This window comes from Podarcis liolepis (genome assembly GCF_965112155.1).
Source record: "Podarcis liolepis genome assembly, chromosome: 2".
NCBI lineage: Eukaryota > Metazoa > Chordata > Lepidosauria > Squamata > Lacertidae > Podarcis > Podarcis liolepis.
Window position 1 is genome coordinate 106,684,672 of NC_139555.1, and position 22,699 is coordinate 106,707,370.

The following is a 22,699-nucleotide window of genomic DNA, read 5'->3' on the forward strand; positions in this document are numbered from 1 at the left end:
TAGAATATATATAATAGTGTTATGTTACTAAGCAAATCTAATAAAACGGGGGGGGGGGGGGAATCCTGGACCTGTGATGGATGCTGGCGGGGGCTGATGGGAGTTGGAGTCCAATAACATCTGGAGGGGCGTAGGTGTCATTACTTCAGTCTGCTAGGCAGTAATAGATGAGAAACCGGGCTGCAGGGCCTCTCCTCATCCCTGTGACACGGCAGAAATTTATTTTCTGCCTGCGGTACTCTACTTTTTATTATGCATTTATTATGTAATTTCATCGCACACATTTGTTTTCGAACTCCGTTGATTTATCTGTATTTTGATGATTTTATTGTACTTTTGTTTTTCAGAGTCTGCTTTTTATTGCTAGTTTGAATGAATATTTTATACTGTTTAATGGGAAAGCCCTTAGATATATTTGATTCTTGCTAAATAAATAAACAAACCCACATGCCCTGTAGTAACCTGAATTCCCAGGCAGGATGTGTTAGTAAACTGACCATAACCCTTGGGAGTTCTTGTTGTTGTTGTTAATTGAATTGATATACCGGTTCGCAGGTCTCAGGGTGATTTACATTTAATATGCTTACATTAAATGTACATGGTCAAAGGCCTGGAAACGATGCCTTATGAGGAACGGCTAAGGGAGCTGGGCATGTTTAGCCTGGAGAAGAGGAGGTTAAGGGGTGATATGATAGCCATGTTCAAATATATAAAAGGATGTCACATAGAGGAGGGAGAAAGGTTGTTTTCTGCTGCTCCAGAGAAGCGGACACGGAGCAATGGATCCAAACTACAAGAAAGAAGATTCCACCTAAACATTAGGAAGAACTTCCTGACAGTAAGAGCTGTTTGACAGTGGAATTTGCTGCCAAGGAGTGTGGTGGAGTCTCCTACTTTGGAGGTCTTTAAGCAGAGGCTTGACAACCATATGTCAGGAGTGCTCTGATGGTGTTTCCTGCTTGGCAGGGGGTTGGACTCGATGGCCCTTGTGGTCTCTTCCAACTCTATGATTCGATGATTCTATTGTATGATTCTATGATTTTAGAAGAGTGCATGAACAGCCCATTGAAATTCTCAGCCCTGTTTGTGAGCCGAGAGATTGGAGGGATTTATATATTCCTAGAATCAGAGAATTGTAGAGTGGGAAGGGATCACAAGGGTCATCTAGTCCAACCCGCAACGTGCAGCTTGAACCCGCCACCGGAAATTAAGATCCTTATGCTCTACCAACTGAGCTATTGTGGCTGATCAATGAATTTTCTCAGCAGGGATAGAAATTAGGCAATATTGTGTTGTTAGTGGGGGTCACCACAAGCAGCAGAAGTAGCACAGTTTACCAGTATTTCTCCCCCCCCCCCCACCTTACGTTTATGGTTTGGGTATTGCTGCAGCTGCAAGGGACAGCAGCAGCAGCAGCAGCAGCAGCATCTAAGTGGGCAGCCTGGGCATCATTTCGCATCCTCCTCAATACCTTGGACCTGGCAGTGTTTCAGGGCATGGAGACTGGGGAATGGCATCTACCTACCAAAAAATGGAGAGCAATACAGTGGTACCTCAGGTTACATACACTTCAGGTTACATATGCTTCAGGATACAGACTCCGCTAACCCAGAAATAGTGCTTCAGGTTAAGAACTTTGCTTCAGGATGAGAACTGAAATCGTGCTGGCCACATGACCCGGAAGCTGTACGCCCGCTCCCTCAGGCAATACAGTGTACCTCGGGTTACTTACGCTTCAGGTTACAGACTCTGCTAACCCAGAAATATTACCTCGGGTTAAGAACTTTGCTTCAGGATGAGAACAGAAATCTGGCTCCGGCGGCACAGTGGCAGCAGGAGGCCCCATTAGCTAAAGTGGTGCTTCAGGTTAAGAACAGTTTCAGGTTAAGAACGGACCTCCGGAACGAATTAAGTACTTAACCCAAGGTACCACTGTATTCAGAGAAAATTCTGCCAAGCAGCCTTCTTTTCCCCTGTGTGTGTGAGAGAGAGAACGAAACATCTCAGAAATTGTATTCTGAAAACAGGGCCTGCCTAAAAACAAAAATGTTTTTAGCAGGTGCATAAAAGAGTACAGCGAAGGCGCCTGCCTGGTGTCAAGTGGCAGGGAGTTGCAAAGTGTAGGTGCTGCCACACAAACAACTCAAATGTCCTACTCCCCACCATGGCCAACCAGATGCCTCTAGGAAGCCCCTGTCACGGTCCGGTCTACGGGCGATCGAAGTCCCGGCTGAGGATGTTGGGACCGGGGGCAAGATGGCAGGGAGGGAGCAGGAACGAGAGTCCAGAAGCCAGGGGTCCGAGGGTCAGGAAGCAGGGAGTCACGAAGTCAAGGTCTGAGGATCAGGAAGCAAGAAGACAAACGCAGCAAGGCAGGAAGAAGAAGAAGAAGAAGAAGAAGAAGAAGAAGAAGAAGAAGAAGAAGAAGAAGAAGAAGAAGAAGAGGAGGAGGAGTTTGGATTTGATATCCCGCCTTTCACTCCCTTTAAGGAGTCTCAAAGCGGCTAACATTCTCCTTTCCCTTCCTCCCCCACAACAAACACTCTGTGAGGTGAGTAGGGCTGAGAGACTTCAGAGAAGTGTGACTGGCCCAAGGTCACTGTTATGTACTGAGTTGAATAGGATCCAAACTGCAGCAGTCTGATTGGTCTTAGAACAATAGGATTCAGAATGCAGCAGTCTGATTGGTCCTAGAACAATGCAGCAGTATGATTGGTTGGCAGGAACCACCCAATCCTGCTCCAGATAGAAGTGAATCCACAACCTGATTGGCTTACAGTAGAATTCCGGAATTAGCCAATCATGTGCAGCCCATTGTGTAAATAATGTATATAAAGCAGATACTGTGAGGGGACTTTCATTCATTCCTCCTCACCACTATGAGCTGAATAAAGAGCATGAAATCACTTTGCGACTCTGAGTATATTTCAGTCACCCAGCAGCTGCATGTGGAGGAGCAGAGACGCGAACCCGCTTCACCAGATTACGAGACTACTGCTCTTAACCACTACACCACACTAGCACGCGTTGCTGTGCCAAAAAGCCAAAGGGAAATGCTGACCTTATATCCCTTCCTGGCTCTTACCACCAGGTGCAGTGAGTTACCAAGAGGCCTCACCTGTGTGGCCACGCCTTGCCTCTGCAGAACAAACTTAGGAAGGCCCCAGTCCTGCGAAGCCCTACTGGTCACAGGGTCTGGCTCCTGCATGCACTCCTGACAGCCCCCAAGCTGGGGATCAAAGCTGTAGCCCTCTACCACTGTTCTTCCCGAGCAACTGGTAGTCAGTGGCATGAGTGGTATACTACCGCCGAACATGGAAGTTCCATTTTCACATCATAGCAAAACAGCCATTGATAAGAGTGGTTCCATCCAAAGTTCCATTGCTTCCATCGCTCCAAATAAGAGGACGCTCCCTCTTGAATGCAGCTAAAATTCCCATGCATGATGCAGGTCACCTGCTGGGCCACAAGTCATGAACGGTCAACCTGTCAATGGGCATTCAAATGTGGGTCAGAATAATGCTGTATTGTTTTTAACACTTGATTGGAAGCCGCCCAGAGTGGCTGGGGAAACTCAGCCAGATGGGCAGTGTATAAATAAATTATTATTATTATTATTATTATTATTATTATTATTATTATTATTAATTATTGCACATCTGATCTGGGTGCAAATATGGTCTCCTTTCATGTGGTCTTACTTTCGTGAGAGCAAAAGTGGAGCCTGCAGGATCAGGCCAGCAGCCCATCTAGTCCAACGTCCTGCTCTCACTGTGGCTTACCTGTGGGTTACCAGCATTCAGGATTCGAACACAGGAGCCACACTACCCCCTCCTGCGCTTTCCGGCAACTGATATTCAGAAGCATTCCTGTCTCTGTGGAGGCAGAGCATGGCCATCGGGGCTGGTAGTCGCTGATGAGCCTGTTCTTTATGAATGGGTCCAACCCTCTTTTAAATAGGTGGCTGTTATGTACTAACCTGGGACGCGGGTGGCGCTGTGGGTTAAACCACAGAGCCTAGGACTTGTCAATCAGAAGGTCAGCGGTTCGAATCCCCGCGACGGGGTGAGCTCCCATTGCTTGGTCCCAGCTCCTGCCAACCTAGCAGTTCGAAAGCACGTCAAAGTGCAAATAGATAAATAGGTACCGCTCCGGCGGGAAGGTAAACGGCGTTTCCGTGCGCTGCTCTGGTTTGCCAGAAGCGGCTTAGTCATGCTGGCCACATGACCTGGAAGCTGTACGCCGGCTCCCTCGGCCAATAAAGCGAGATGAGCGTCACAACCCCAGAGTCGGTCACGACTGGACCTAATGGTCAGGGGTCCCTTTATCTTTATGTACTAACCTTGGATCCTAGAACAATAGGCAAGTAGGATCCTAGATTGCAACAACTGATTGGCTTGCAGGAGAAGACCAATCAGACTCCAGGAAGAAGTTAATCAGCCTATTAGGCTGGTGGGATTGTAGAATGCAACAACTGCAGGAAAAGACCAATCAGACTCCAGGAAGGAAGCAGAATCAGCCAATCAGAGAGGACTCATTGTGTAAAGAATGTATATAAAGGCCTGAGGTTCGGAGGCCAATTCAATCACTGTTTTACAAGCTGCAATAAATAGCATGAAATCACTACAGGATTCTGAGTATATTTCAGTGGCCATCCAGTAGGAGTGAGTTCCATGGTTTAATCATGCGCTGCTCTCTCTCTTGAGTATTCCAATAAGATCTGCATTCCCATCTGCCCCCTGGCATGGACCAATTCTAGAGGTAGAGTTAGACTGGGTTGATGACCTCTTCTTTGTTCTTCCTCTAAAAGTTTCTGAAAGCATGCACTCCCTACCAGATGATGGGTACTGTGATAATATTGCCCCCCTGCTAAACTACACAAGCCTGATGGGTAGGAAGTGCAATCGCAGATCTCATTGTCAGGGGTAAAGGGTGGGGTGAGGGGCACTTACCAGGCCAGGTCTTGCTCTTCCTTCATAGAATCATAGAATTGTCAAGTTGGGATGGGGTCCCAAGGGTCATCTAGTCCAACCCCCTGCAATGCAGGAACTGCTCTCTTAAGTAAGGGAAGGAAGGCATCTCTGAGCTGATCCGAGCTTCTGTATACAGTGGTACCCCGCAAGACGAACGCCTCGCAAGACGGAAAACCCGCTAGACGAAAGGGTTTTCCGTTTTGGAGGCGCTTCGCAAAACGAATTTCCCTATGGGCTTGCTTCGCAAGACGACAGCCCATAGGGAAATCTCCGGGACAGCGGGGAAGCGCAGCGCGTCTTCCCCACTGTCCTCGGACCTCCTCCCGCCGCCGGACATCGGAACGAAGCTCCGATGTCCGGCGGGGGGGGGAACGTCTCCTCCCGCCGCCGGACATCGGAACGAAGCTCCGATGTCCGGCGGGGGGGGAACATCTCCTCCCGCCGCCGGACATCGGAAGGAAGCTCCGATGTCCGGCGGGGGGGGGAACGTCTCCTCCCGCCGCCAGACATCGGAAGGAAGCTCCGATGTCCGGCGGGGGGGGACGTCTCCTCCCGCCGCCGGACATCGGAACGAAGCTCCGATGTCCGTCGGGGGGGGAACGTCTCCTCCCTCCAACGGACATCGGAACGAAGCTCCGATGTCCGGCGGGGGGGGGAACGTCTCCTCCCTCCAACGGACATCAGAACGAAGCTCCGATGTCCGGCGGGGGGGGGGAACGTCTCCTCCCGCCGCCGGACATCGGAACGAAGCTCCGATGTCCGGCGGGGGGGGAACGTCTCCTCCCGCCGCCGGACATCGGAACGAAGCTCCGATGTCCGGCGGGGGGGGAACGTCTCCTCCCTCCAACGGACATCGGAACGAAGCTCCGATGTCCGGCGGGGGGGGGGACGTCTCCTCCCTCCAACGGACATCGGAAAGAAGCTCCGATGTCCGGCGGGGGGGGGAAGTCTCCTCCCGCCGCCGGACATCGGAACGAAGCTCCGATGTCCGGCGGGGGGGGAACGTCTCCTCCCGCCGCCGGACATCGGAACGAAGCTCCGATGTCTGGCGGGGGGGGAACGTCTCCTCCCGCCGCCGGACATCGGAACGAAGCTCCGATGTCTGGCGGGGGGGGAACGTCTCCTCCCGCCGCCGGACATCGGAACGAAGCTCCAATGCCGGGCGGGGGGGGGGACGCCTCCTCCCGCAGCCCGGCATCGGATGGCTGTCCTGAAGACTTGGGGTGGGAGGAGGGTTTTCCTTCCCACCGCCAACATTCAGAATGCTGTTCTGAATGTTGGCGGTGGGGAGGAAAAACCCTCCTCCCACGCAAGCCCCGGGAACAGAGGAGAAGCGCTGCGCGCCTTCCCCTCTGTTCCCGTACCTGTCCTGAAGGCTTGCGGTGCGGAGAAAAGCCCTTCTCCGCACCGCCAGCCTGGCAAGCGGTTTCCCTAGGAACGCATTAATTGATTTTCAATGCATTCCTATGGGAAACCGTGCTTCGCAAGACGAAAAACTCGCAAGAAGAAAGAACTTGCGGAACGAATTAATTTCGTCTTGCGAGGCACCACTGTACTATGTTGCACAAGCCGGCAACTAGCGAAAGTGCTGAAAAAACAGGCACTGGTTTTTGTTTTTTGTTTTTGCTGTTGTTGTTGTTTAGTCGTTTAGTCGTGTCCGACTCTTTGTGACCCCATGGACCAGAGCACGCCAGGCACTCCTGTCTTCCACTGCCTCCCGCAGTTTGGTCAAACTCATGCTGGTAGCTTCGAGAACACTGTCCCACCATCTCATCCTCTGTCATCCCCTTCTCCTTGTGCCCTCCATCTTTCCCAACATCAGGGTCTTTTCCAGGGAGTCTTCTCTTCTCATGAGGTGGCCAAAGTATTGGAGCCTCAGCTTCACGATCTGTCCTTCCAGTGAGCACTCAGGGCTGATTTCCTTCAGAATGGAGAGGTTTGATCTTCTTGCAGTCCATGGGACTCTCAAGAGTCTCCTCCAGCACCATAATTCAAAAGCATCAATTCTTCGGCGATCAGCCTTCTTTATGGTCCAGCTCTCACTTCCATACATCACTACTGGGAAAACCATGGCTTTAACTATAAGGACCTTTGTTGGCAAGGTGATGTCTCTGCTTTAAAACAAACTTAGGAAGCCCCAATCCTGAGAAGCCCTCCAGCACCATAATTAAAAAGCATCAGTTCTTCAAATCAAACCTATCCTGTGTACTCGCAATGATACCTAATGACCACACGAGGGGAGCAGATGCAAGGAATTTCTTTTAAAAGCAACTATTAACAGGAAGGTCCACTAGGAGGCAGCCGCGCTTTTCTCCTCCCGCATTGCTATTCCACGTGCTCTGCTCGCTTTTTAATTTCCAGACTGTGCTCAATAACAAACGTTGCGTCTGCGTCACGGTTGTTTCTCCTCTCACCTCTCTTATTGTTTCAGGGAATAGAATGTCTTTAGGAACAATGACGTGATTGGGGATTCAGAGGTCCTAGTCGTGGCCGTGAAGAGTTTGCCCCTGCCTGCCTTCTCCTCCCAGCTCATTCATTGTGTGGGGCCCATCTCGCCTCTCCCCCCACTTCTCCCTTCGTGCTCTGTCAATAGATGATCATATAAATAGCCACTGTCTGTGCTGGGAGAAGTGTCTGGGCAGCCTTGGCTCAGAATTAGCGACGTGTGTGTACATGAGAGAGAGCAGATTGCATTGAAAAGGTGGCTGCATCATCGTGCCCTACTTAGCAGAGGGCGGTCCTTTCTTTGAAGGAGCCCTTTTTCTGGAAATTGGTCCACTTTATAAAGATAAAGACCTCCGCAGTTGGAGCTGATAGTGCTTCTATTTCCTGGAAGCTGCAGGAGCAGAGAGTGCTGTTGCGCTCAGGTCCTTGTTGGCAGATTTCCCACAAGGCCATTGTGAGAACAGGAAGCCGGACAAGAAGGGCCATTGGGCTGATCAAGTTTTTTATGTTCTTATGTTTTTTCATACAGTGGTACCTCAGGTTACACTGGGATGCAGGTGGCGCTGTGGGTTAAACCACAGAGCCTAGGACTTGCCGATCAGAAGGTCAGCGGTTCGAATCCCCACGACGGGGTGAGCTCCCGTTGCTCAGTCCTGCTCCTGCCAACCTAGCAGTTCGAAAGCACATCAAAGTGCAAGTAGATAAATAGGTACCGCTCTGGCAGGAAGGTAAACGGCATTTCCGTGCGCTGCTCTGGTTTGCCAGAAGCGGCTTAGTCATGCTGGCTACATGACACGGAAGCTGTACGCCGGCTCCCTCGGCCAATAAAGCGAGATGAGTGCTGCAACCCCAGAGTCGGCCACGACTGGACCTAATGGTCAGGGGTCCCTTTACCTTTACCTCAGGTTCCGGAGCTCTGCTCTTAACCTGAAACTATTCTTAACCTGAAATTCCACTTTAGCTAATGGGGCCTCCTGCTGCTGCCGGAGCACGATTTCTGTTCTCATCCTGAAGCAAAGTTCTAAACCCGAGGTAATATTTCTGGGTTAGCGGAGTCTGTAACCTGAAGCATCTGTAAGCCGAGGTACCACTGTAATCTGAAGAAGGGAGAGCAGGAGGGGTCCTGAGGTTGCCCATCAACAGTGAGAGCCCAGGCAGCGGGCAGACCAGGCACACAGGCCACCTGCTCGCCATCTTCCCCCACTATTGTGGCAGATGTGTTACCTTCCAGCTTAAATGGTAGCAGTCCTATTTAGCTTTGCACCTACAAATGCAAATTTCAGGCAAATCTGCATTCTCGTTTTTAGCCACGCATTTCTTTTTTTCTTTTTCCCTTGGCAGCAGCACATAAGTGGCCAGCTGGTCACCTTATTACAGAACCATCTACGCAAGAGATGGGAAAGTAACCGTTTTGCAGAAGAACATGAGTGTGGAGATCTGGAAAGCCAAGGACGGGGGGGGGGGGGGAGGTCATGAGTGTTGAAGTGTAAAAATCCCCTGTGGAGAAAGGGCTAAGCACCCCCCCCCCGTCCTCTTGTGATCTAAAGGTACGAAGAAGACTTGTTCAACAATAAGAGGGCATTCGCATACAACAAAATCAAGAGGGAAAATGAGTGGTGCAAGAATTTGAGATTCCTCCATTGCAGGCGGTTGTACTACATGACCCTCGAGGGTTACTTCCAACTCTACCATAATATGATTCTACAGAACCTGTGGCCCTCTAAATACTGTTGAACTACCAGCTTCCACCAGCCCCAGCCGGTATGGTCAGTGGCCAAGAATGATGGGAGTTGTAGTCCGCCAACATCTGGAGGGCCACAGCTTCCCCTGCCTTGGCAGTAAGCACTCCTTTGTTTGAAGATTTATTTAGTCTGTCTCCCTTTCCACTTTGTTAAAGAAGAATTCGTTTTTCCTACGTGTATGAATGCACATTTGGACAAGCACATGAACATGTGGCGAAAGGTGGTGGATACTGTGCAGACTCCACAGATATGGGAGCAGAATTCCTTTTCCTTCCCATTGCAGCCCCTTCCACCCTCCAGCTACCCAAAGCTGCTCCTGAGAATCAGACAACCCTCTAGGTTTGTGTGGGTTGCAGGGCTGGGGGAATGCAGTGGGAGGAGAAAACTGACAGGAATTGGAGACCTGCCCTGAGGTGGGGTGGGGTGGGGTGGGAGAGGCTTTCTACTTGCACAAAGGGCTCCCTGGGCATCACCCAATTTATCATCATCATCATTAATCACCTGCCCGATTCCTTAATCTTTAATTCCAGGATGGGTCACAACAATAAAAAACACAATGTTGAAAACACAGAAATAAGGTGGGTCTTCAAAGGGTATCTCTCTGGTGTCAAATGCCAGAGTAAAGAGGTTTTTCTTTAGCATTTGCCCAGGAACGGTTTAATGGAGGCAAAATGTGGGGAAAGAGTTCCACAACTCAGTTACTGCCACAGAGAATGCCCTCTCCTGGGTCACCTGTGCCTCTGAGGGTGGCGAAACAACCAAGAGGGCTCATTTTAGCACCCGAGGAGGTCTGTGGGGAAGGAGGTGCTTTTTCAGGTATTTGCGGACTGAGTTGTTTAGATGTTGTGAGCATCTTGAAGTGGGCCCAGAGATGAACTGGCAAGCAGTCACATGCGCTGGTTTCCCCCCAACTTTTTTTTGGGGGGGGGGGCTGGCATGAGCATGTGATGCCATGCAGCGGGAGGAGGCCATTCCCTTCCAGCTGTTCTGCTGTGAAGACCATCACCTCTGCTCCGACGTAAATCAGCCACCCGGGCTTCTGAGCCAGGGCACACTATCAGCAGATAGAACTGCTCACACAGAATAGGTGTGAGGCTTGTGGAAGCATACTACAACTACAGATTTATTAATCATAAATCAGGACAAAGAAACAGGAGAGAACAGCTAAAAGCAAAAGCTATACACACAAGGGAAGCATACTGTGCTGGAATGTAAGCAGACATGTGACACACAACAATCCCATGTCTGTCTGTTCCTTAAGGTGGAATGGAAATGTCAACAGGCTCTACAAGGCCTGTCGCAGCCACAGGCAGGCCCAGAGGGGCCCAATGTTTTTGGTGACCTTTGTCCAGAGGGGCCCAATGTAGCCTCAGGAAATCCTGCCAGGGCTCACTGCATGCTGTGGAATATTGAGGGGGTCTGGCCGCCTGATTGAAAATTGGTGCCCCTGCAACCAGTGCAGCTGTTTTAAAAATGGGGTAATATGGAATCTAAATGGAAACCCAGCCAGTAAGCTAGCTGCTGTATTTGGGGCCAGTTGGAGTTTCTGAGCCGTCTTCAAGGGCAGCCCCACGTAGAGCGCATTGCAATAACCCAGTCTGGAAGTTACCAGAGCATGGAGTACAGCGGCCAAGTCATCTCTGTTCAAAAGCAAGCTGTAGCTGGCAAACCAGCCATATCTGGAAAGCTACCTATGCATGTGTGGTAATATTTTTGAGGAATTGGGCACTGCTTTTCACTAAATGTGGATAAAGGGGGGGGGGGACACCACTTCACAATGTTGTCCAGATGGTAGAGTACCCCATACATATTGCAATATCGCAAGTAGGAAGAACGGTTTCAAGGGGCTGTAAGTACAGAACCACACACAAAGGAGATTTGTTTCATTTATAATGTAGATGGTTGACTAACAAAGAAGCGCTGCTGGGAAATAAATAATGAAAATTGAAACGATTCTTGGATTTATTAATATGCACTTAAGATGGTGCTTATGTTCTTACAGGGAGAGAACTGGCCTCTTTTATGATAACAGCTGTCGGGATTGTGTGTGCCAGATAGTGGTTATTTTTTTTAGTTATTGTTTTTAAAAACCCTAGTTATTAAGGGATAGATAAATAAAGCACAAGACAATGTCCTTAAGGCAAAATTAAATCATGATATGAGCAGAAGGGGAGGGGAGTTAAATCGATGGATTTAATCAGATCTCTCTTGTTGTTGTGCGCTATGGAATCAAGATGTTGTGAAATTAAAATGAAAGGAAATGGAAAATAGTATTTAAAGTTTAAATTGAAAGAAAAGGGTTACCTTCTTACTGCTTCTTGTTAGGAAAACACATCGTATGCATGGAGTATGCTGTCGAGCCATGCATTCAGCTACCAGAAGATCAGCGCTTTCAGGATGATGGCAACTTGGAAAAAGTGGAATATTGCTGAGATTACAAACAGGGTCACTTGTATTTTATTATGTTACAATCTCACTGTACAAACGCAGAATTTGGTATCGGACGCAGCACTTTGGCCTCCAGAGAATTTGCACTTGGAGCACAGGAGCATAGGATAGAAAGCTGTGGTATACTGAACCAGATCTTTGGCCCATCTGGGCTCAATATTGTCCAGGGTTTCAGACAGGGGTCTGTCTCAGCCCTACCAGGAATTGAACCAGCAACCTTCTGCCTGCAGAGCAGTTGCTCTACCGCTGAGCTATGGCCTTGCCCCTTAAGGTTGTGGAAATAGATGAGCACATCTGTGTTATGTCCCCATGCTCAGTCCCCACTGCCATCAGTCAACATGGTCACCATGCTGGGAAACATCCCTGTAAAAAGCTGTTTCTGGGGAGAGCTGATGACACCGGCTAGATGGATGAATGTTCTGACTTCAAATGGATGTTCCAATGAATGCCCTTCCACATTCAGTGAATGGGTGAGGCAGGATTGCACCTAGAAGCACCCAGCCCAGCATACCTGCTCTGTGTGGCCACATGTCCAGCACTGGAGCAGTACAGGAAATATATATATATATACAGTGGTACCTTGGTTGTCGAACTTAATCCATTCCAGGAGTCCATTCGATTCCCGGAACAGTTTGAAAACCAAGGCACGGCTTCCGATTGGCTGCAGGATTTTCCTGCGTTCAATCAGAAACCGCGTAAGCAGCGCCAGACATTCAGCTTCCAAAAAACAGTTGCAAACCGGAACACTCACTTCCGGGTTTGTGGCCTTCAGGAGCCAAAATGTCTGAGTGCCAAGGCGTTCGACAACCAAGGTACGACTATATGACATGTGGGTCTTCTTTGGTGACCAGACAGAGAATAAAGCCATGCAAAATTGGTCAATATATGCAAATGTGTACCGATCCTAAGGTCACATTCCTCTCTTCCTGTCCTCAGATGCCGCTTCTCCTGGTGCTGAGCTTGCTGGCGTTGACAACACCGCTACCTGGCGACGGGGCGCTTCACCTGAACACTTCCGAAGGTAAGAACCTCTGTTCCCATTCCCGGCTTCCCCACATCTGCTCAAGGAGCTGCAATTCTGGCTCGCTGAATTCCCTGTGGGGTGCATATGAATGAACAGCTGAAGGCTGGTTCTTTCCAGACACTTCTCCCAGTTTGCATCACACATTAAACGTCTGCTCAAACAACCGTTTCTCGTTGTGTTCCTGTGTCTTTGACATTGTTAGCGTTTCTTATGATTTATTCAGCAGTTAAAATATTGCCGAGAAGCCTGCAGCCGAAGGATATCGAGCGGCTAGGCCCAAGTGCGTGTGTTGAACTTACCTCAGATCCCTCTTCGCTTTGACCTTTTCCTCAAGCCTTCTTTGTTTTCAACCCACCCTTTCCTCCAAGGACTCCTCCTGGTGTGAGGACCTCTCTGGGCAAGTGGATCTTACCCACCTTGCTTGTGGTACTCCCTCAATCGGCAGACTTATCGCTGCCACCACCGCACCAGGTTGCAAACCACCACATTCTGAGAGGGGCTCATGTGAGCGCCGGCTATTTTGACATTCCCACAATGCCCACAGAGTTGCATTGCTCTGAGGCACTGTGGGAATGTCAAAATGGTGGGTTTCTGCCTGCCTATGACTGTCCCTCTGTAAATTTGAACCGAATGGTTGGGGCAGTAGCAGGTGGCAGGGCCCAGCTTAGATGCTGGACCCCCAGAACTCAATAAACACACAAGACGTAACCGGCTGTACTTTTGAATAAATAAGGTACACTAGTTACAGATAGGTAGCCGTGTTGGTCTGCCATAGTCAAAACAAAAAAATTCCTTCCAGTAGCACCTTAAAGACCAACTAAGTTAGTTCTTGGTATGAGCTTTCGTGTGCATGCACACTTCTTCTGTGTATCTGAAGAAGTGTGCTTGCACACGAAAGCTCATACCAAGAACTAACTTAGTTGGTCTTTAAGGTGCTACTGGAAGGAATTTTTTTGTTTTCACTAAGGTACACTATTCATTGTATCAAATTGTAGATTTCAACGGAAGTCTCATAAAGTTCAACAAAAAAAGCAGAAGACCCAGTGGATCAGTTCATTCTCTAGTCAGTTCATGCAGAAGGTCCATACATATATAAGTGTCTGTGAAAGGATTCTGTGGAACTGGAACAACGCTTCATGTGGATTATTGGACTCTGTGAACAGACAGGTGAAATAGACACATACATTTATGGAGCTTATGCATGAACTGACTAGAGAATGAACTGAGTATGTTTCACGTAACCATAGCTTTGTTGTTGTTTTTGGACCCCCAGAACTGCCTGACCATGTTGTGTGTGCCCACCGGCCCTCCTTCCCTCAAATTCCTGCCTCTCGGTCCGTTGTCTGCTCTCTGTGTATCCATTGTATCCCCCGCCCCACAGTTTCCCTGCCTTCCTAGGACCTCTTTCTGGTCCTTAGTCTGCCCCTGTCCCAAGCTGTGTGGTTTAACGCCAGCCAAAGCGACAACTTTCCCTTCCCTCGGAGAATCTGAGTTGCGAACATCCTAACTGCTTTGTTCCCTGAGCAGCTGGAATGTTCATGAAGGTTTCAGGCCCTCATGCCAGTCGTTGTCACAGTCATCCTTTGCCCCGCTTTACAGTTACTTAAACTATTATTTATTATTTTACTTTTATTTATTTGATTTGTATACCCTTATCCGTAGATCTCAGGGCAGTTCACAACCTGAAATCAGAAACAGGCTACAGGAAACAGCTCGGTAACTATTTACGGTAAATAGAGGATAGTCCCCTGAGGTAAAATGGAGGACTGCCCTCCGTAAAGTAGGACACAGGACCGCCCTCGCCACTTGTTGCCTCTGTTAGTTGTCATGAGCTGTGGCGTATTTGGCCTGGGGTTGTCGCTTGATTATATTTTGGGTGGTGTTTTTGTGCTGTTTCCTCGTTTCAGCATGTGATGCTTTTATGATTGAAAGAGGGATCTTTGTTTGTGGTAAAAACCTGATGCGGAACATTCTTTTAGCCAGCATAAAAGAATATTTATGAGGACTGAGCTGTAAGCAAATGCACCCAGCATTGCAGCTGTTACGGCAGGGGTTGCTTCTCCTTTTTTGCCAAAGTTGTTGAGATTTCGCAAATAAGTTTTTGAGCTCTTTTTAATGGAATTTGCCAAAATCTACACTACCCGCATGGGCTGCCATACTTCCAGATTTTCACAGACATTTAAGTGATTTCCGTCCAGACATTGCTTACTATGTCCTGGAAATTCAGGACGTAGGGCAACACCACTTGCCACCCACTCCTGAGACGGTATCAAGAAGAACGGTGGATGTGCATTATAGGACCAGGGAGAGTCCTGGGTTCAAATCCTCTCTCTCTCTCATGAACTTCACCACTGCCAATCTAGCAGTTTGAAAGCACACCAGTGCAGGTAGATAAATAGGTACCGCTGCAGCGGGAAGGTAAACAGCGTTTCCGTGCGCTCTGGTTTCTGTCACCGTGTCCTGTTGCGCTGGAAGCGGTTTAGTCCTGCTGGCCACATGACCCAGACAGCTGTCTGTGTACAAATGCCAGCTCCCTTGGCCTGAAAGCAAGATGAGCGCCGCAACCCCATAGTCGCCTTTGACTGGACTTAACCGTCCAGGGGTCCTTTACCTTTACCTAGTAAAATGTGATAACTACTCTGAGCACTTTTAGGGAAGGATAAGGTAGAATTGTAATAAACATGGGAGTTTCTGACACAAGGGGGGGGCAGTTCTGCTCTCCTCAAGAAACTATATCCACAGAGAAAACAGAGCTAAGGGTAAAACACTCAAAACGGGAGTTACAAACATGCCAAAAGTTATTTAATATTTAGGGTTGCCATATTTCAAAAAGTGAAAATCTGGACACAAAAATTGTTTAGTTTTGCCCAAAGCTGTTTCATAAGAAAGCATGCTATGGCTGGCATTTTTTTAAAGGTGTAGGAAGGTGTAGGGGTGTGTGTGTGTGTGTGTGTGTGTGTGTGTGTGTGAGAGAGAGAGAGAGAGAGAGAGAGAGAGAGAGAGAGAGAGAGATTTTCACCTCATCCTGTAGACACTGGCGTTTTAACCTTTCCCTCTGCTATTGGTTTTTCTAAAAAAAAACTATGGTGTGCTTTCTAGTGATGCATTTAGCATCATGTCTAGTGTGGCCCTTACAGTAAAACAGTATGGATTTTGTGGCTGAATAATTATCTAAAAATGTTCTTTATCGGGAAGTTGGCTCTGCAGACTGGCTCTTTTGTGAGGGAGGAAGTCTCCCAACAGCACGTCCATCAGCTGATCAGGAAAGTACTGGCTGTGTGTACATTTAAGGATGTGCCAATTCCCCCCCCCCCTTTCCTGGCTTAGCTGGTTGCCAAAGATAGGGATCTGTTTTTCACCTGCTCTGGCATCTTTTCAAGTTCCTCTGCTTTCTCTCCCTTGTTTAGCTGAAAGCATGACCAAGTACAGTGGTACCTCGGGTTACGAACTTAATTCGTTCCGGAGGTCCGTTCTTAACCCAAAACCGTTCTTAACCTGAGATGCGCTTTCGCTAATGAGGTCTCCTGCTGCCGCCATGCCACCGGTACACGATTTCCATTCTCACCCTGAGGTAAAGTTCTCAACCTGAGGTACAGTGGTACCTCGGGTTACATACGCTTCAGGTTACATACACTTCAGGTTACATACACAGACTCTGCTAACCCAGAAATAGTGCTTCAGGTTAAGAACTTTGCTTCAGGATGAGAACAGAAATTGTGCTCTGGTGGCACGGCAGCAGCAGCAGGCCTAATTAGCTAAAGTGGTGCTTCAGGTTAAGAACAGTTTCAGGTTAAGTACGGACCTCCGGAAAGAATTAAGTACTTAACCCGAGGTACCACTGTACTGATTCCAGGTTAGCGGAGTTTGTAACCCGAAGCGTTTGTAACCCGAGGTACCACTGTAAACATAAATTAAACTGTTTGGAGAAGGAGAAAAACCCATTCAGATAGAGTGGGACCCCTACTTCCCACCCCACCCCCAAAAGCTGACTTTTGCTAGATATTCCAGTATATATCCAGCTGTAACTGCTGCATGTTGCTGGCATCCGTCTGTCTCGGGAGATAATGGAGCAGTGCCCTTTTTGGGATGAGGTCAAACTGTTGGAAGGTTGCAGCGCCTGCTGTGACTGTAGAGACCATACACAAATCTGGGGTGGAGTCCCAAAGGCGGTTGGATGGTATCTTATATACCTCCTTCTAGCAACCCCTGCAGCCAAGCTGGTGCTGGCTGCTGCATGCACACATACTGTATTTTTCCGTGTATAAGACGGTATTTTTAGTATTAAAAATGCTAAAAATTGGGGGTCGTCTTATACGCAGATAGTGCAGAGGTGGGACGGGCGATTGGTAGCTGCTGCGAGCTGGAGATTGTCAGCAATGTTTGGGCGGGTGATTGGTGGCTGTGGCAAGGCCTGCCGGTGATTGGCTGCTGCGGCAATTGGGCGGGCGATTGTCGGCTGGCAGCGAGCGGGCAGACAATTGGTGGCTTCATCGATGCGTGTGATGGGCAGCAGCAGTCAGGCGGGTGAGTGATTGTCAGCACCTCACTCCAAAAAAAAGCTCAACCAAAGCTTAACAACTCTGGGCAATCTCCCCCCCATTTCCTCAATTTGGAATCCCCCAAAATAGGGGTTGTCTTATACACGGGGGCATGTTATACACAGAAAAATACAGTACATTTGTAGCACATAGCTTCCCCCAAGAAATCCCGAGAACTGTAGTTTTTCCAGAGCCTCCATTCCAAGTTCCTGTCACAAACTACAGTTCCCCAGATTCTTTCAATGAATGCTGTATACACAGCCTTAAATTAAGCTTTTTCGGATGGGGGAACAAGCCCTGATCACGTATCTGCATATGAATTTCTATATCTTAAAACTCTGTTAGTTCAGAGTTGTGGAAATTCATCAGATTGGAGTTTATTTTTAGCACTGGTAATCAATGGATGTCTTCCCCCCCCCCCAAATGTCTGAGGCGCATGAAGTCACAGCTTGGCAAGCCATACTTTAATTAAACAGAAACACTTAAAATGCTTAGAATATTGTTACAAATGCCCAGAGTCTGTCCTTCTTTCTGCCAAGCCATGGCGAGAGCGCATGGAATCTGTGTCCCTTTTGAGAATAGAAGACACGGCGGAGACTGTCAGGTTTTAAGAACTAGGGTTTATTCACCTATTTACACCCTTGGTCTGCTTGGAGAGGGTCCGGAACGTACAGAATGGCCTAGAGCATTGCAGGCAGTCCTTCCTTTCACCTCCCCAAGAAAGAACGCCCCTTTCTTCTTCCCAGAAGCCTCTCCCCCAGAGCAGTTACCCTGGCAGCCTTCCAAATCTCCAGTCTCTGGTCACACCTGGGACACTGAGTCGTTGCAAACCGTGGCTGGCACTCTATTGTAATATTAACAGCTCTCCTCTTCCCTTAGCCTACCAGACTGTTTTGTGTAAGGCAGCCCAGGAATCCCCTTGCAGCTTATATTCTCCCTCCATATCACAAAGAACACCAAATCCTAGCATTTATTAATTTCTAGGGTTTTCGGGGGTCCCTCCCTACTTCTATAACAATATCATTGGGGCTGTGGGTTTGTCCGCACCAGAGCACGATGTCTTCCGCCACCTAAACATTAGGAAGAACTTCCTGACAGTTAGAGCTGTTCGACAGTGGAATTTGCTGTCAAGGAGTGTGGTGGAGTCTCCTACTTTGGAGGTCTTTAAGCAGAGGCTTGACAACCATATGTCAGGAGTGCTCTGATGGTGTTTCCTGCTTGGCAGGGGGTTGGACTCGATGGCCCTTGTGGTCTCTTCCAACTCTATGATTCTATGATCCAAGCGTTGCTTTCTATTTAAGATTTTCTTGTGCTACAAAACAAATAAACAGGGGGAAGTACTTGTCACCTCCACTTTCAATTGATGGAGTCTTTTTCACAAGGTGTTGTTCTTCTTTCCTTCTGTTGCATAGTGTTACTGGGGGGGGTGTCACCACCACTGTGGGGAGGGTCCTTTGTTTTTACAGATACAGGGGTGTGTGTGTTTGTGTGTGTGTGTGTATGACATTGTGAGAGAAGGGGGAAATCCCACATTTGAAGGTGAAAGGTCCCAGACACAGCTGTGATGGGGAGAACCCCTACATATGTTTCATTCATTCATTCATTCATTCATTCATTCATTTTCATTTACAAAAGTGTTTGTACGCCGTCCACTCTCAAAACATCAGGGTGGCTTATGACAGCATAAAAACATGTAAAAGCAATACAAAGCAATCATGGAAATGGCTCGCTGCTCAGGGGGCATTTTAAACAGTTGCATAGGTCTGCTGGCTTAATAATAATAATAATACAGTGGTACCTCGGGATGCGAACTGGATCCGTTCCGGAGCCCCATTCGCATCCTGAACAGAACATAAGACATGACAGCGCGTCTGCGCGTGCGCGGGTCACGTTTCACCACTTCCGTGCATGCGCGTGATGTCATTTTGACCATCTGCGTATGCGCGAGCGGCGAAACCCGGAGGTAACGCGCTACGTTACTTCCGGGTCGCCGCAGAGCGCAACCCGAAAGCACTCAGCCTGAAGCGTATTTATCCCGAGGTGGCGGGTGGCGCTGTGGGTTAAACCACAGAGCCTAGGACTTGCCGATCAGAAGGTCGGCGGTTCAAATCCCCACAACGGGGTGAGCTCCCGTTGCTCAGTCCCTGCTCCTGCCCACCTAGCAGTTCGAAAGCACGTCAAAGTGCAAGTAGATAAATAGGTACCACTAGGGCCGGAAGGTGAACGGCGTTTCTGTGTGCTGCTCTGGTTCGCCAGAAGCGGCTTAGTCATGCTGGCCACATGACCCAGAAGCTGTACGCCGGCTCCCTCGGCCAATAAAGCGAGATGAGCGCCGCAACCCCAGAGTCGGCCACGGCTGGACCTAATGGTCAGGGGCCACTTTACCTTTACCTATGACTGTAGTAATAATAATAATAATAATAATAATAATAATAATAATAATAATAATAGCTTTCAAGAGACGTTCGAAGAAAACGCCTGCCAAATCCCCGCCAGAAGACTGTTCCACAGCATGGACCTGGCACTGCTAAATGCCTGCCTTCTGGCTAAGGCTGGTCTGGCCTTTGTAACATCGGGGGTAACTCACAACGCTCCTCCAGTGATTAATGGAGGAACAGGTTGGTGCAAATCCACATATTGCTATGGCATGGACATGCACTCTGTCTGAACAGTCAGGCTGCATTTAAAGCACATGACTGTCCAGGAACCGTTGTCTACCGCTCAGAAAGCTACAGTTCCCAACACCCTTAACAAACTATAGCTCCCAGGACTCTCTGGAGGAAGCCACATGCTTTCAGCTTATGGTGCATTTACGCAGCAAAATAGTCAGTCTCCAGAGACTAATACCAATTCAGTTCTTCCAGATGCTTATGAGTTTGCAGCCAAAGCCACACCACCCACAAACAAGAGAACGGCAGGAGGTGACTTGGGGTAACCCCGAGGTACATGGCTATATTTTAAAAAGGTTTAGCAAGAAAACCTAAAGCGGGGGAGCTCCCTCCGAAAGCACAGCCCCATAATAACTTGCTGCTGTGGAATATTGAAAGATTGAGAGGAAATAAACCTGGCAACTGGACGGTGTGGAGGTGGGGGGAATAAGAGTTGCTGGAACATTGCAGGCAGAGAAATGTAAATATAGAAAGGTTAGAAAGGGTTGTCTCATTACCGTTTTTGGATAGGTCATTTCCTGCTTCCTGCTGAGCAGCTCTTTTCTAAACATCCTCAGGGACAGAGCAAGAGAGCTGCCCATAGACATTAATGGAGATATGAAACACTGTGATGCAGCTGGGGATGGGTACACGTCTGTCTGTCTGTCTGTCTGTCTGTCTGTCTGTCTGTGTACACACAGGCACACACAGAAAAAAGAGCCGAAGGACAGGGAAACCGTCCAAAACAGGCTAATGAGGACTGAGCATGCTCAGTGGACATGGAATTCTGTTTGATGGTTGAGGGGGAACTTAAGAAACCTAGAAATTGTTGTATTGGGGCAAGGGGGGAAGGGTTTTGCAGGGAAAGGAAGCTAAGGGGTATCCAACTAGTTTTGTATACAGTTTTGCAGTCTTCTTCTTCTCCTTCTTCTCTGATCACTTGTAAAATTGTCTTCCATGAGTAGGGTCTTAACAGTGAGTCCATAAGTGAGTTGAGAATAGAGTACAGTGGTACCTCGGGTTACAGATGCTACAGGTTTCAGACTCCGCTAACCCAGAAATATTACCTCGGGTTAAGAACTTTGCTTCAGGATGAGAACAGAAATTGTGCGGTGGCGGTGTGGCAGCAGCAGGAGGCCCCATTAGCTAAAGTGGTGCTTCAGGTTAAGAACAGTTTCAGGACCTCCAGAATGAATTAAGTACATAACCAGAAGTCTGCCCAGACGCTGAGGTCCAGCGCCGAGGGCCTTCTGGCGGTTCCCTCATTGCAAGAAGCAAAGCTACAGGGAACCAGGCAGAGGGCCTTCTCGGTAGTGGCACCCGCCCTGTGGAACGCCCTCCCATCAGATGTCAAAGCGATGAATAACTACCTGACATTTAGAAGACATCTTAAGGCAGCCCTGTTCAGGGAAGCTTTTAATCTGTGATATTTTGCAGTATTTTTTGTTTCTATGGAAGCCGCCCAGAGTGGCTGGGGAAACCCAGCCAGATGGGCGGGGTACAAATAATAAATTATTATTATTATTATTATTATTATTATTATTATTATTACCACTGTAGTTGCTTTGGAAGACGATAATCAGGCATCCGAACAACATGACCAGTCCAACAAAGTTGATGCTGAAGAATCCTTGCTTCGACAGTGGTGATCTTTGCTTATTCCAGTACACTGGCATTAGTTTTTCTGTCTTCCCAAGAAATATGTAAAAAAAATAGGAGACACCGTTGATGGAACATTTCGAGGAGTTGGAGACGCCGTTTATAAGTGGTCCATGTTTCACAAGCATACAGAAAAGTTGGTAGAACAATAGCTGCAAAAGGGGACGAAGACCCCTCAGCTACTATGGTTCCTTGCTCTTGATTTCAAGGCGGGTGGGAAAGGCAGGTTTGTGGTTCTCCTGGAAAGAGTCCCCAGCAAAAAGGGGTCCATGGTGGGGATGCCTGTCCTTCCGAATGACAGGTATGTCACTGGTATTACAAATACCAGCACCCAAACCATTCACCTTGACTTTAAAGGTAAAGGGACCCCTGACCATTAGGTCCAGTCACTGACAACTCTGGGGTTGCGGCGCTCATCTCGCTTTACTGGCCGAGGGAGCTGGCGTACAGCTTCTGGATCATGTGGCCAGCATGACTAAGCCGCTTCTGGCAAACCAAAGCAGCACACGGAAACACCGTTTACCTTCCCACCGGAGCTGTACCTATTTATCTACTTGTACTTTGGCATGCTTTCGAACTGCTAGGTTGGCAGGAGCAGAGGTTTAACCCACAGTGCCACCTGCGCCCCTTGACTTTAAGCAGGAGCAAATGCAAGGACTCTGCTTCCCTGGAGACCCCTGCCCTTGGATGTGTCATCGGGGAGCTTTGAAATGTGAGGGTGCAGCCCAGCCCTGGCTCTTTTCATTTCCCCTGCGACTTAGAATTCAGTGGCCGCTCTCTCGCTTTCTCCTCAGATCCCAGTCGGAGGCCTATTTAGAATACTGATCGCTGAGCTGACCCATATAAGGGCCAGAACTCTGTCTGAAACGCTGGCCTTTTTCAGAGGCAAAGGCAGGAAGAGCTGATAGCAAAGGGAGGCGATTACCTCTGTGCGCGGCTCTGCTTTGTTATCTGGCAGAGCTCCTGTGATGTTTCAGCACTCGCGCAGAAAGCGGAAATTCAACAGGTGAAGCTGTTCCCGTGTCAGGTCACCTGTTGGATTCCTGACCGTCAGGTTGCTGTAGAATCAGCAGGTGGCCAGAATTCAAGAAACAAATGGTCCAGCCTGCTCTTGCGCTTTTATCAGAGTTAAAAGGATCAAAGGAATTGCTACAGGAGCCTGCACAAGAGCTGGCAGCCTTATGGGAATTGCAGCAGAGTAAGGGCTGGCAAACGTTTGCCT

The 22,699-nt window shown here is 48.6% G+C and overlaps 1 protein-coding gene across 1 annotated transcript in view; it reads left to right on the plus strand.

The window, feature by feature from the left end:
- The window catches only part of GABBR1 (gamma-aminobutyric acid type B receptor subunit 1), a 174,910-nt gene that overhangs the window by 66,554 nt on the left and 85,657 nt on the right, over positions 1–22,699 (plus strand). Inside the window, exon 3 of the mRNA XM_083491380.1 lies at positions 12,545–12,629. Coding sequence (XP_083347506.1) covers positions 12,545–12,629 — 85 coding nt within the window. The remainder of the gene's footprint in view (positions 1–12,544; positions 12,630–22,699) is intronic.